The sequence below is a fragment of the Sus scrofa genome, chromosome 10, assembly GCF_054392235.1.
Source record: "Sus scrofa isolate SSC_HxYL_T2T_F1_AM1 chromosome 10, Sscrofa_HxYL_maternal_Yorkshire_Landrace_v2.0, whole genome shotgun sequence".
In the NCBI taxonomy this organism is placed as follows: Eukaryota; Metazoa; Chordata; class Mammalia; order Artiodactyla; family Suidae; genus Sus; species Sus scrofa.
In genome coordinates, this window is record NC_139392.1 from 78,897,082 (window position 1) to 78,909,482 (window position 12,401).

The 12,401-nt window shown below is 46.6% G+C and overlaps 1 protein-coding gene across 4 annotated transcripts in view; it reads left to right on the forward strand.

The window, feature by feature from the left end:
• Window positions 1-5,233: 5,233 nt before the first annotated feature.
• Window positions 5,234-12,401, forward strand: part of PIP4K2A (phosphatidylinositol-5-phosphate 4-kinase type 2 alpha) — a 184,728-nt gene continuing 177,560 nt past the window's right edge. For 2 of the 4 annotated variants that reach the window (XM_084978783.1, XM_013980257.3), the window contains exon 1: window positions 5,234-5,682. In XM_084978783.1, coding sequence (XP_084834909.1) covers window positions 5,539-5,682 — 144 coding nt within the window. In that variant the 5' untranslated portion in view covers window positions 5,234-5,538. 4 annotated transcript variants of the gene reach the window in all.

The window sequence follows — 12,401 nt, forward strand, 5'->3', positions numbered from 1 at the left end:
TATGTTAACAATGATGTTGTATTTTCTTTTAGTGTTTTACACATATACATATACATTTTATAGTCTTAATAACATACCTGCAATTTTGTATCCTATTTTTCACTTACATTAATATCATGATTACTTAGTCATTACATTGCCATTTTTATTTGTTGTATTATATGCTGCCAGATGGATCTTTTGTAATTCATTCCGTTGCTCTCCCAGTGTTGGGAATTTCTATTTCTGCTCTAGGGCTATACATAATAAAGACATGATGTCTTTAGAGATCGACTCCTGTCCTCCACACAGCTTCCTGTTTTCCAAGGGAGCAACTGAAGTTCCCATCCCCTGCTTGGGGTGTGTCGGGGAAGGCGAGGCAGGCTGGGAAGTGGTCACCCTACACGTTGGTTTCTTTATATCCTGTCTTCCAGTCCAGTCTCCCAAGTCAGGCCAACAAAATAGTTGCCAACCAAGGGGAAGATTCCTGGAATTGCTGCCACTGTCCTGGAAGTCCCAGCCAGGTATAGAAGCCAGAAAAATCACCATTAATATTTCAGTTGGGTGGACAACCCCTGCTAGCTGGTGGCACACCACAGCCAGCCCAGAGTTAGGGTGGGCAGCAGACCGAGACCCTCTACTCCCAGATGGCAAGCTGTGCTGCATCATGTCAACACCTTCCCCCTGAAAAGCGACTCACATGTCACAATTGAATTCTTGGATGCCTTTTATTGCATCTTGGCTGGGTTTGACTGTGTATGTACTTTAATAACAGCCCTCTGAATTAAGTCCATCTTGAATGGCAAGACACTACAGAAGATGGAATGCCGTTGTCCCACATATCGCTCTGATCTCTTCAGAAAGCAATGGAAAGCATAAAAGCTTCCAAACAGCGCGAAGGAAGTTACGGAATTCCTCTTCTCAAGGAAGAATTCTAATTGGAATTATTCAAATGAAAAAGTATTCTTTGGTGAAAAGGGTATAATAAAATATCGGAGGAGTTCCCGTCATGGTGCAACGGAAACGAATCCAACTAGGAACCATGAGGTTTCGGTTCGATCCCTGGCTTCGATCAGTGGGTTAAGGATCTGGCATTGCCGTGAGCGGTGGTGTAGGTCACAGACGTGGCTCGGATCTGGCATTGCTGTGGCTCTGGCGAAGGTCAGCAGCTGTAACTCCAATTCGACCCCTAGCCTGGGAACCTCCATATGCCGCTGGTGCGGCCCTAGAAAAGACAAAAAAAAAAAAAGAACAAAATCAGAGCATCCACACTATTTTAACCTCCATTTCTGATATCGCATACCTTAGTGAACACGGCACTTTCACCATACTCTTCTGGAATAGTAAATAAATTTGCTTATAGTAAAAGTTTTAAAAGAAAGTATAAACAAGCAGAAACATCAGTATCAGGAGCCTTTTAGTCTTCTCAACATTTCCTTCCTTCTTCTTGGTGAACTTGGAGACTGGAGCATTTCTGGCAGCTGGGATGGCCTTGGCACCTGGTTGAAAAGCCCAGCAGGCCAAATGCAAGGAGGCGGGAACAGTTCTCCTTGGTTGACTTGATCACATGCCCATCCAGACCTGGAACTTCCTTCCTCTTCTTTCTGGAGCCATGCCCACCAAGATTGAACGTTGATGGTTGGGGTGCTTCCACCCTTGACTACCTCAGCAGCCCGAATTAGGTGCTGAACCAGAGACCTGTGTACTGTTTCATGATCACACAAGCTCCAAAGGAAAACAGTGCTCAAATCACTGGGTTGTTAAGTCCACATAGTATGTAACCCTCACTTTTAAATATTAGGTCTAATTTGACCTACTGTCTCAGTAAAGTATTTCTAAATGGAAGTTTCCACACACATTTCCTGGGTGTGGAATCTTTACTTGTAACTTTGATGGGAGAGATGAACATTTCATTTATTCACCAAAATTTTGCCACAGGTGCTATGCCTAAGGGAGTAGGTTAGGTGCCTTGGGAAGATAGAGAGTGAAGACTACAGGGACTCTGCCTTCAAGGAATTTGTCTCCCAACAACTCAGGAAATCCTTTCAGCTTCTCTAGATCTCCATTGTCTAATGTAGATAATTTGGGAACTGGGTTAGGTACTTTCTGAGTTCATTTCTGTGACTCTAGAACTCTGACGACCACACACATCCTTGCAGAAGACACAGGAAGTGTGAAAGGTCATTGGCAAAGATCACTTAATGACCTGTTCATGAACGGCATTATATTAAATGCCATTCAAAGCAAGCCGAGCCATCAAAAATTTTGTCCCTTAACATTACTGTATCACAAACTTGACAGTTGCTAAGAGAGCACATCTTAAATACTCTCATCACACGCGCGCACACACACACACACACACACACACACACACACACACACACACACACAAATGGTAATTATGAGAGTTCCCGACATGGCCTAGTGGTAAACAAATCCAACTAGGAATCATGAGGTTTCGGGTTCGATTCCTGGCCTCGCTCAGTGGGTTAAGGATCCAGTGCTGCCGTGAGCTGCAGGGTAGGTCGCAGACGCGGCCTGGATCGGGCATTGCTGTGGCTCTGGGGTAGGCCAGCGGCTTCAGCTCTGATTCAACCCCTAGACTGGGAACCTCCATGTGCCGTGGATGTGGCCCTAGAAAAAGAGAAAAAAACAAAAAACAAAACAAACAACCAAATGGTAATTATGCGTGATGTAGGTTTAACTAAACTTAGGGTGGGAATCATTTCACTGTACATTTGTGTATCAAATCATCAAGTTGTTTACCTTAAACTTACCCCATGTTATATGTCAACTCTATCATAATAAAATTGGGGAAAAAAATTTTGTCCTTTTAGAGCTACACGTTTCCTCATTATCTGAAAATACCACATGGATTTTCAGCTCCACACCCAGGCCTAGGTCTGCCCCAAACAGGAATGACACCTGTGCACTCATTGATGCCTGGTCACCCTCCTATGTGAAACCTGACAGAGCCCACAGGTATCCATTTCTCCTTCCTGTAGGTTCGTTCAACATTTTGTCATCACTACATTCAGCTTTTAAGCATTCACAGCAAGCCCATTGCTGTGCATTATTAACATATAGTTAAGTCTAATAGAGCTGTCATAGAACAAATAAAGCACTATGATAGCACTGAGGTGAATGGATTAATTTCAACTAGGAGGACCATGAGAGCATCAGGAAAGAGAGAATACTGGAGCACAATTATTTTCAAGGACAGGACCTGGGAAAGTGTTTTAGGTGGAGTGGTGACGAGAGGCAATAATCAATGATAATTCTAAGCTTTCAAGTCTGGGTCAATGAAAATTTGTTAAACAAATGAACTTCTGGCTGGAGTAACTGAGTGATATGAATGCCATTTCCAATATAATCGAAAAATGAACCGATGTATGAGATGAAGATGTTGATCTTGGCTTTAGACAATTTTTTGAGGTGCCTGTGGGCAATTGATGTAGAGATGCTCAACCAGGCACTTCTCTAAGATCAGGATAGAGGTTGTGGGTTATACACAAGAACTCTGCATCTTACCTTGTATGTGTACAATGCCATGTGATTTACGGAGTGCTTTTCAGAGCCCCTTGTCAACTGTGGATTTTGATTCTAACAAATATCGTATAAAGTAGGTAGGGCAGGATTATGATCACCAGGCCCAGAGTAGTCCCTAAAGTGACATCTGTGTCTGATTTTAGTAACATGACAAACCTGAGACTCAGAGAGTTTCACTGGTTTGCTCATTGGGAGCACTGGGCAACCCTGTCTCTTCTCACTACAAATTTAGGTTCTTTTAAAAAAATTATTAATATTATTATTGTCTTTTAGGGCCTAAACCCACAGCTAGGGGTCGAATTGGAACTGTAGCTGCCGGGCTTACCCCACAGCCACAGCAACATGGGATCCAAGCTGCATCTTTGACCTACACCACAGCTCCCTGCAACGCTGGATCCTTATCCCACTGAGTGAGGCCCCGGGGTCGAACCTGCATCTTCTTGGATACTAATCAGATTGGTTTCTGCTGAGCCACCGAGCCACCATGGAAACTCCAGGTTCTTTTTTTTAAAACAGTAAGTGTGGTTCTGGTTGAGGCCGGGGGAACAGATAACATTTTGGACAACAGTATGAAGCAAGAGAGTAAGAGGACTTTGGGGCAACCCTTATGTTTAAGAACAAAGGAGCAAAGGAAGGTGACCCCGAGATCTGTCACTTCCTACCCCTTGAGACTCAAGCTCCGCTCCGTAAGGCATAAGGGTCTGTCATCCTGTCTTTCCCTGACAGAAGCAAGCAGATTGCTAGGCACACAGCAGGAAACCACTGCATTTGGGGGAGTAACAATGACAGTAGACATATAATCTTGCCGGGTAGCCTGAATAGGGTAAGTGCCTAGACCAGGATGCTGGTTACTGGAGAAGATACAGGGACAGCAGATTTTTAGACATGCTTGGAAAGGCAGCTTCCTGAGGTGAGTCAGGTGTTCCTAGCATTCAGAAGGGCTAAATTTAGGTGTACGTGGATGAAGACAATGGAAAGATTTCCGTGGAAGGTGAGTGGAACGGATAAAAAGAAGAGATGTAGGAAACCTCGGAGGATTTGACGTAGAAGGTGCAATTTGGGGCAGGATTCTCTGGGCCAAACCAAAGGCTCTGGATGAGGCATGCAGGGTCCTGTCCCTGGCGACCGTGAGTTGTGGTGGGAAAGACAGTCCCGGGGGTTGGGTGAGCGTCTCCCTTCTGCATGCGCGTGGGAAGGCCCAAGTTCAGGGTTCAAAAGGCTCGATGGTTAAAAGCACAAAGGGATTAATAAATTCATTGCAGGGCTCCTTTGGGAGGAGGCCAACAATGTGTCCAGGTCCGTTTCCCCGGTGCTAGGGAAGCTCTGGTCTCCACCAGGGTTTCAGATCTCTCTAGGTCTCCCGATTCTTGGCACCGGAGAGCGGCGGTGCCCCGAGCCTCCTTCCTTAGCCTCACCACCGCCTCTGGGGTCTCCTCTCCTCCGACCTCCCCATTGCCTCCACCCCTTCCTCTTTTTCTCCCGGGCAGAAGGGGACGCCCTGCGGGAGTCCTCACGCTCCCTGCGCCGCATGCCCACCCCGCGGCCTCCTCAGCCGGCGGGGAGCGTCCGCCCCGAGCTCGCCGGCGTCCCCCGGGCCGCGGAGCCCGGGCAGGAGCTGGAGCGCGAGGGCGCAGCTTAACGGTCCCGCGGCCGCGCCCCGCGCCCCGCCCGGCGGCGCCGCAGCTGCTGCCCGCCCGCCCCCTGCGTCATGACGCCGGCGCCCAACGCGGAAGCCGCTCGCGGCGCGCCTGGTCCAGCCGCGGGCTGAGCGCGGAGCCGCGGCGGGCGCGGGATCCCGGCCGGGGCGCGAGCCGAGCACAGCCTCCCTCTCCAGCCGGGCCGAGCGGGCACTGCGGGCGGAGCGGGGCGAGCGCGCCAGTGGGCGCAGCGGACACAGAGCGCCGGGGCCGCCGCCGGGGGGGGATGCGGCTGCCTCCCCGGGCCGGCGTGTAGAGAGGGCGGGTCCCCGGCCTCGGGAGCGCGGCGGTGGAGGGGACAGAGGCGGCGGCCATGGCGACCCCCGGCAACCTGGGGTCCTCCGTCCTGGCGAGCAAGACCAAGACGAAGAAGAAGCACTTCGTAGCGCAGAAAGTGAAGCTCTTTCGGGCCAGCGATCCGCTGCTCAGCGTCCTGATGTGGGGGGTAAACCACTCGGTAAGGACTCGGGCTGCGGCGCGCAGTCCCTTTCCTCCTCCTCCTCTTCCTCCCCTCTCCCCTCCTCCTCCCGCTGCAGCTGCTGCGGGGCTGGGAGCCCGAGCGGGGCCCCAGCCTTCGGGCTGCTAGCCTTCTGGGGCTGCCCGCTAGCCGAAGCGCCTCGGTGGCCGCAGCCCCGCGCAGCGCGCCAGCCCCTCGGGGGCCGCCCGGGCGCCACTTGGATCCCCTTTGGACCTAGGGCTGGATGTAGGACAAGGGTCCCATCTGCATTTTGAGCTCTGCGGCCGGTACCATTGTCGCCCCCAGTCCGTCCGTCCGCTCGCTGGCGGATCTGTCCCCGGAGCCCAGGAACTGGGAAGTTTGTGCGGGGCACGACTCCGCCTGGGCTATCACCCCAGCGGGGGCTGCTGGGGTCGGAGTCCTGGCGATCGCTTCCTCTGCGGGGGCGGCCCGATCCTCCGTGATTCTGCAGGTGTACCTGTCCGAGGCTAGGGAGCGCCTGGCGGCAACCCCGCACGGGGGACAGGGGTGAGAATACTGGAGATCGGGGAGCTTGGGCAGCGGCTTGGTGCTTAGGTCCTTTTTTTTTTTTTTTTTTTTTTACCTTTAAAGGCGATATTCTTGGACACAAGAAATCTTTTTGGCAAAGAAAAAGCCAGTGTAAATATGGCACTGGGGTTTAGCATCTTCCTCTGCTCCTCTCCCGCATCGCACTGCCGCTCTGCCTGCTGAAGAGCTGCTTGGCGGGGAGTCTTGCTCCCCACACCTCCTCCCCCACCTTGGGGAGCCAGGCCGAAGTCCCCGACTGCGGAAGGCGGCCTGGGGATGACTTCGGGAGCGGGGGTTGGGGGTAGGTCTCGCCGGGAGCGATGGAAGGCGGTCTTGAGTTGATTGCATCCGTTTGGGGGGTTTGTTTCAAAGGTTGGAGAGGACGCTTGGAAAGGTTAGCCTAACACACACAGCCAGAGGTGCTGAAGATGCGCGGCTGCGGGCTCTGCGGACTGCGGTTTGAGGGTCCGAAATAGCCTCCTGCCGACCTTACCGGGAGAAACTCTTGCAGTTTTAATCTCCTTAGGATCAGGAAACCTGATAGGAGCTGTTGGCTGAGCCATGAAAGTTTAAATGAGCCTGTGCATTTTGACCATGACCTTACTCACTGCAGTCAGCGTCTGAGGAAAAGTATAAGCTTGCCTGCCTTACTTTTGATTTGCATGGGTGTCTGTGGGCCCTTTTCAGCATAATAGAAATGACAGAAAACCATGTTTTTTGTTTTTTAAAAGAACATTCTCAGTTTAAGGAAGTTAGTTTAAATGATTCAAAAGCATTGTATGTATTTTTTTTTTCTTCTTTCCCAAGCTGAGTGGGGGGGGGGGGGGAAGGTGAAACTGTAGCAGGATTGATTGTATTTGCAAGGAATGACTGTAGAAAGTCGAAGAATGATTATTTCTTTCAGCCTAATGCCTGATCCATTGAAGTTCATGTTAACTTGCTAATAACTTCTTTAGCAATTAGGAATGTAAGCTTTTGCAACAGAAAATGTTACTGCACCAAAACTCCCCTAAGTTTTATTACAGTAAATAAAATGTTATTTTTCCTATGTAATAAGTGTACAGTTCAGAGTTTTGTTTCTGAATCTGTTCAGCTTTTTTGTTATTACGTTATTTACTTTTTGAAAAATTAATGTTGTTAGTTCTGCATATATGGGTGCTTTTATCTCCTTTGAAGTTCTGGTCAGGGGAGTGTTTGTGTCTGAGGGTTTAATCTAGTAAAGCAGTGGTGATAATATTGCCACCGAGAGAGTGTGCTCTCTGGGAATTAGTTGGAACTCCAGTTTACTTTAGAAAGCCTTGTAATTGCGTGTGTTTTACTGTACCCACTTCTGTTGCTGCTTTCTACTTTTGAATTGCTACATTTGTTTTAGAGTTCCTTGCTAATTGGAAATGCTTTTGAAAGTACTTAAAACTTATAAAAATAATGTGATTTGTAGGTACTGCGTTTTCTTTTGCTTTCAAAAAAGGTAGCAATTCTTAGTTATTCAGAGGACTCATGCTTCCATACTTGCAATATAACCACGTTACTCATTCAACAAATACATATCAGACACATAGTGCCAGCCTCTGTACGCCCCTCATATTTTTGTCGGAATCTCTTTGAGAGCTCTGAGTTGACCTAAGAAAGGTCTGTTTCAGCATCCTTCTTTTTAAAAATGTCTATTTTCTTTATTATTTTTGAGAAAAAAAGGAAGTGTATGTAAAGATGAAATCTAAGCACTTAGATGCCATGCATTTCTGGTTGGTTTCATTTTAGTGACAAAGTCTTAGATGTTTTCATATGACCTTGTGTGCACCAAAGTCTATAGTATGATATGAGAATAAATTTGTCAGCATTATTAAGGAGGAAGCATCGTATTGTGTATGAATGGAGATGGTTGAGAAAGCCTAGCAGAAAAGGAAGAGCTCTTTTTAGCCCGTCTTTCCATGTATTTCTGATGTGTTCAGGACTGATGGGAAAAGATTTGTCGTGAACATAGCCATTTCTTGCTTTTAAAGTTCTTTTCGGTTTGTCTTAGGACATTTAGAAGCAACCATTTATTTGAAGCACTAAAGGAGATCTGTAGTAGTCATTTGCTACATAGAGTATCATATAGGCTTCTTCTAAGACTGGGAATCTTCTACACACTGCAGTAAAACCCTCGTTGGATCTGGGTTCTAATTCTTTCTCTAATTTTGTTGGCTTTGGGGCCCATTAACTATTTTTGCATCGATATTTGCATCTGTGAAGTAATCGGACTGAAAAATTTCTAATTTTTTTTCCTAACTTCCAGATTCATTACTTTTACAGTTGACTAAGTTTCTAGCATTAAGTTAGGCTCCCCAGACTAGGAATAGTGATAGAATATAACAAAAGTTGCATTACTGTTACAACCTTGCAAATGCAGCTGCCCTCAGGGAATTTGCAAGGCCGTGGCTAGTGGCAAGGAAATCTGTGGTAATCTCGGTGATCGCAGGACACGTGTGAACTCAGTTTGTTGGACAGATTGTAGTTGGGCTGCATTGTCGTCTGTTAAGTCCTAGTCTATTTGATTGAAATGTAAAAACTTGCAATTAAGGTGGAAAATTTCAAGTCCATTGTGGTGGTAATTCTCAATGACAAGAATAAGCTTGAGTTTGTGTGGTTAATTTGATATGTTACTGCTTTCTGACTTAAAATACCCATCCGTGAATGGATCACTGCCAATTTTTATTTTAAGTATTTTAAGCAAGGACTATAATTGAATACATAAAGGAAAAGATGACTTAAGAAGGCAGTTTTGTCTTGTTACATTTGGAATTAAACTAAAAATGATCCAGCAGTTAGCTTCTTAGAATTGTATTTTAATAGTGTGTGGAGCATGTAGAATGATAGGAGTCAAGGCTTGTTTTAAATAGATGTTCAAGAAGAGTTTTATGCAGACTGAACCGGGAGCCTTTTAGTAATGTGTATTTAAAAGCCTACTTAAATATCTAAAGGAAGACCTTTGTATAGGAAAAATTTAAAGGACATATAGTTGGTTTAAAACAAATGTAGTATTTATAAGTAACCAATATTAATGTCAGTCTTTTGGTTGGGAGCGGTGGAAACGTGGATGAGCACAGGCCAATTTGTAAATATTAGGAGGCTTTTGGAGGTCAGTGTGGAGGGAAGGTAAGCAACCCGGGGGAGCAGCAGTGCGCTGGGCTTCGGGGATAATTGGAACCAGGTGCTTGGGTGCAGTTGGGCCTCTTCTATTGCTTGCTTGTAACTGTCTGCTCCCCCACCCACCCCACCCCCTGCCCCAGGGCAGGGAGCTAGTGCTTCCTGAATTTCGCATTTTTCACATCCTTCCAAAGGGGCTTTCTGTCTCTGATTCAGTTGTAGAAATCCCATGGAGGGATTCTGACTGGTCCACCTTCCTCACTGGTCCTGGCATCTCCCTGGACCAAGCTGCTATGAAAAGGTGGCTGCTCTTGCCCACTGGGCCTGATGCCTGGGAGCAGAGGTGCCTGTCCTGGTATAAGAGCTGGCTGATTGTCTTGGTGCCCATGTGCCCTGTTTTGTGTGTTTGGCAAATACATGGTTTTCTGACTTGAGCATTCGTAGCTTTTATTATCTTCTCAACAAGGTCTGGGACTTGAAATAATGTTGGAGAAATAGATGATAGGTTTATGTATGGGCACTGGAAAAGATTAAAGAAGGAAACTAGGGTGTAAAAATGCAATGAAGGACTATGAAATATTGACTGAATGGAATATAATGAGGCAATTAAATTAAAATAATAATGAGCTAGATTTTAGATGAAACTCAGTGAATTCAACCCAAGATAACCACTCATTTAAGAACTAGTCTTGGAGTTCCCGTCGTGGTGCAGTGGTTAACGAATCTGACTAGGAACCATGAGGTTGTGGGTTTGATCCCTGGCCTTGCTCAGTGGGTTAAGGATCCAGCATTGCTGTGGCTCTGGCATAGACCAGCGGCTACAGCTCTGATTAGACCTCTAGCCTGGGAACCTCCATATGCCATGGAAGCAGCCCTAGAAAAGGCAAAAAAAGACCAAAAAAAAAAAAAAAAAGAACTAGTCTTACACAACTTTTTTTCTTTACTTTGAAGAATGCCAAGCACATGTGTATATACACACACACACACACCACAGAGTTTATTATTAGGGAAATATTTTTATACCCCCTAAAACTTAGGATTATATCCCAAGAACAGAATACATTTTCTTCTCCATTGATTGGCTACCTTAGAGTGAACTTGAATAATCAGAATGATTCCGATGGCAAGACAACGCTTTCTCATTCTATGACAGGATTGTCTGCTGTATCTTTGGAAAGATTTTTCAGCAGTAATTGTAATAAACAAAATCTCCCTTATGTTGATTAGAAAATGCAGTCAACCGGAGTAATTAATACGGCCAGCACACCCTTGGAAATACAGATTTTAGAATTTAAGCGAATTAGTGCAATTGGGCCAAATGGCTTGTGGTCGGGACAGATTAGGTTCAAATCCTGTGCCCCTCATTGGTGGGCTCTTTGGGCAGATAGATGATTTATCCACTTGAACCTCAGTTACTCATTCTTAAAATGGGGATGATGATGACTGCCTCGCAGGATTGTTTTGAGGATCGAGTCAGAGCACTGTAATTGGCACATAAAAATGAACCAATTCAGATGCTGTTAGGCTGGTATCGTGATAAGGGCACGATAAGCACGTCTCAAAATTTAATGTGTGTTTGAATCACTTGGGGACATTTTAAAATGGCGTTTAGATTCTGGCGTTCCCATCATGGCTCAGTGATAATAAACCTGACCAGGGTTTATCCATGAGGACGCAGGTTTGATCCCTGGCCTCGATCAGTGGGTTGGGGATCTAGCGTTGCCCTGAGCTGTGGTGTAGGTCGTAGACATGGCTCGGATCCCACGTTGCTGTGGCATGGCTTAGGCCGGCTGCTGCAGCTCCGATGCCGCCCCTAGCCTGGGAACTTCCTTATGCTGTGGGTGCAGCCCTAAAAAGATAAAAAAAGGATGAAAAAATAAATAAAATGCAGATTCTGACTCATCAGGTCTGGGGTGAGTCCTGAGATTCTGCTTTTGTCACACTTTCAGCTGATGTGACATTGCTGGTCCAGGGGCCCACACGTTGAGTAGCAACACTGTAGAAGGAATATCATTAAAAATAAGGAGAAATGTTGAGGATCTGTCCCCTGACAGCAGGTGATGAATCCTTGGAAGAATGGTGACCCTGTGGTCGAGTGAGAAAAGGAAGGGGAAGGAGCTGTGTGTTGAACAAAGGATACAAAGATTTTTGATTTGAGGAGTGTTGAATTGCCAGTGGACTTTCTAAGGATGGTGCCCGCCTCGGGGTGTTGTGAGGTTGCTTCGGAGCTCAGGAGATGGGTAGGTCTGGGATGGAGAATTGACGGTTGTCCACGCAGGGTTGGTGGTTGAAACCGTGGGGTAAATTGGAGCTGAGGGAGAAGGGGGAACACCTGGGACACGTGGCTTTGCGGTTGGCAGAATTAGATGCTCCAGAGATCACAGTATTCGTGGATGTACTTTTTTAAGACAGTGGTTGATTGGGACGTAGGAGCGTGTGTGTGTGTGTGTGTGTGTGTGTGCGTGTGTGCGTGTGTGTGTGTGCACATGAGCTTAAAGATTTTTGGAGCAAATGAGTAGAAGTAAGGCAGCTTCTCTTTAGAAGGTTAGAAGTAGCAGGGAGATGAAAGATGCCATTTTATTTAGGAAAACCTAGGTATTTTCCTTGACTTCATGTCTTCTCCCCTCTACCAACCTAACCAGGTTTGTTTCCTTATGTAGGATACATACTCGGTTCACAAATCCCCTGAATTCTATCCATGGACCCCTTGGGAGTTTGTGGAACCCAATTAAGAACCCTTGCAAGAATAAGTTGGAGATGGTGTGGGGTGGGAAATGGGGAGAGCACACAGCAGCCCGGAAAGTGTAGTGCCTGGCAGAAACATAGGCTGAATTAACTGCCTGCTGAGATCACAGTGCTAGTAGGTGGTAGATTTCAAACTGTTACCCTTAACCCTGAAACTGTGCTGCCTAGGCCAGGCCCAGGAACTTTTTATTTCTTAGAGGTCATTTCGTTCCTTTCCTTCATCTTAAAAGCTTTGACATGGGAGTTCCCTGGTGGCTCCATGGGTTTAGGATCTGGTATTGTCACTGCTATGGCACAAG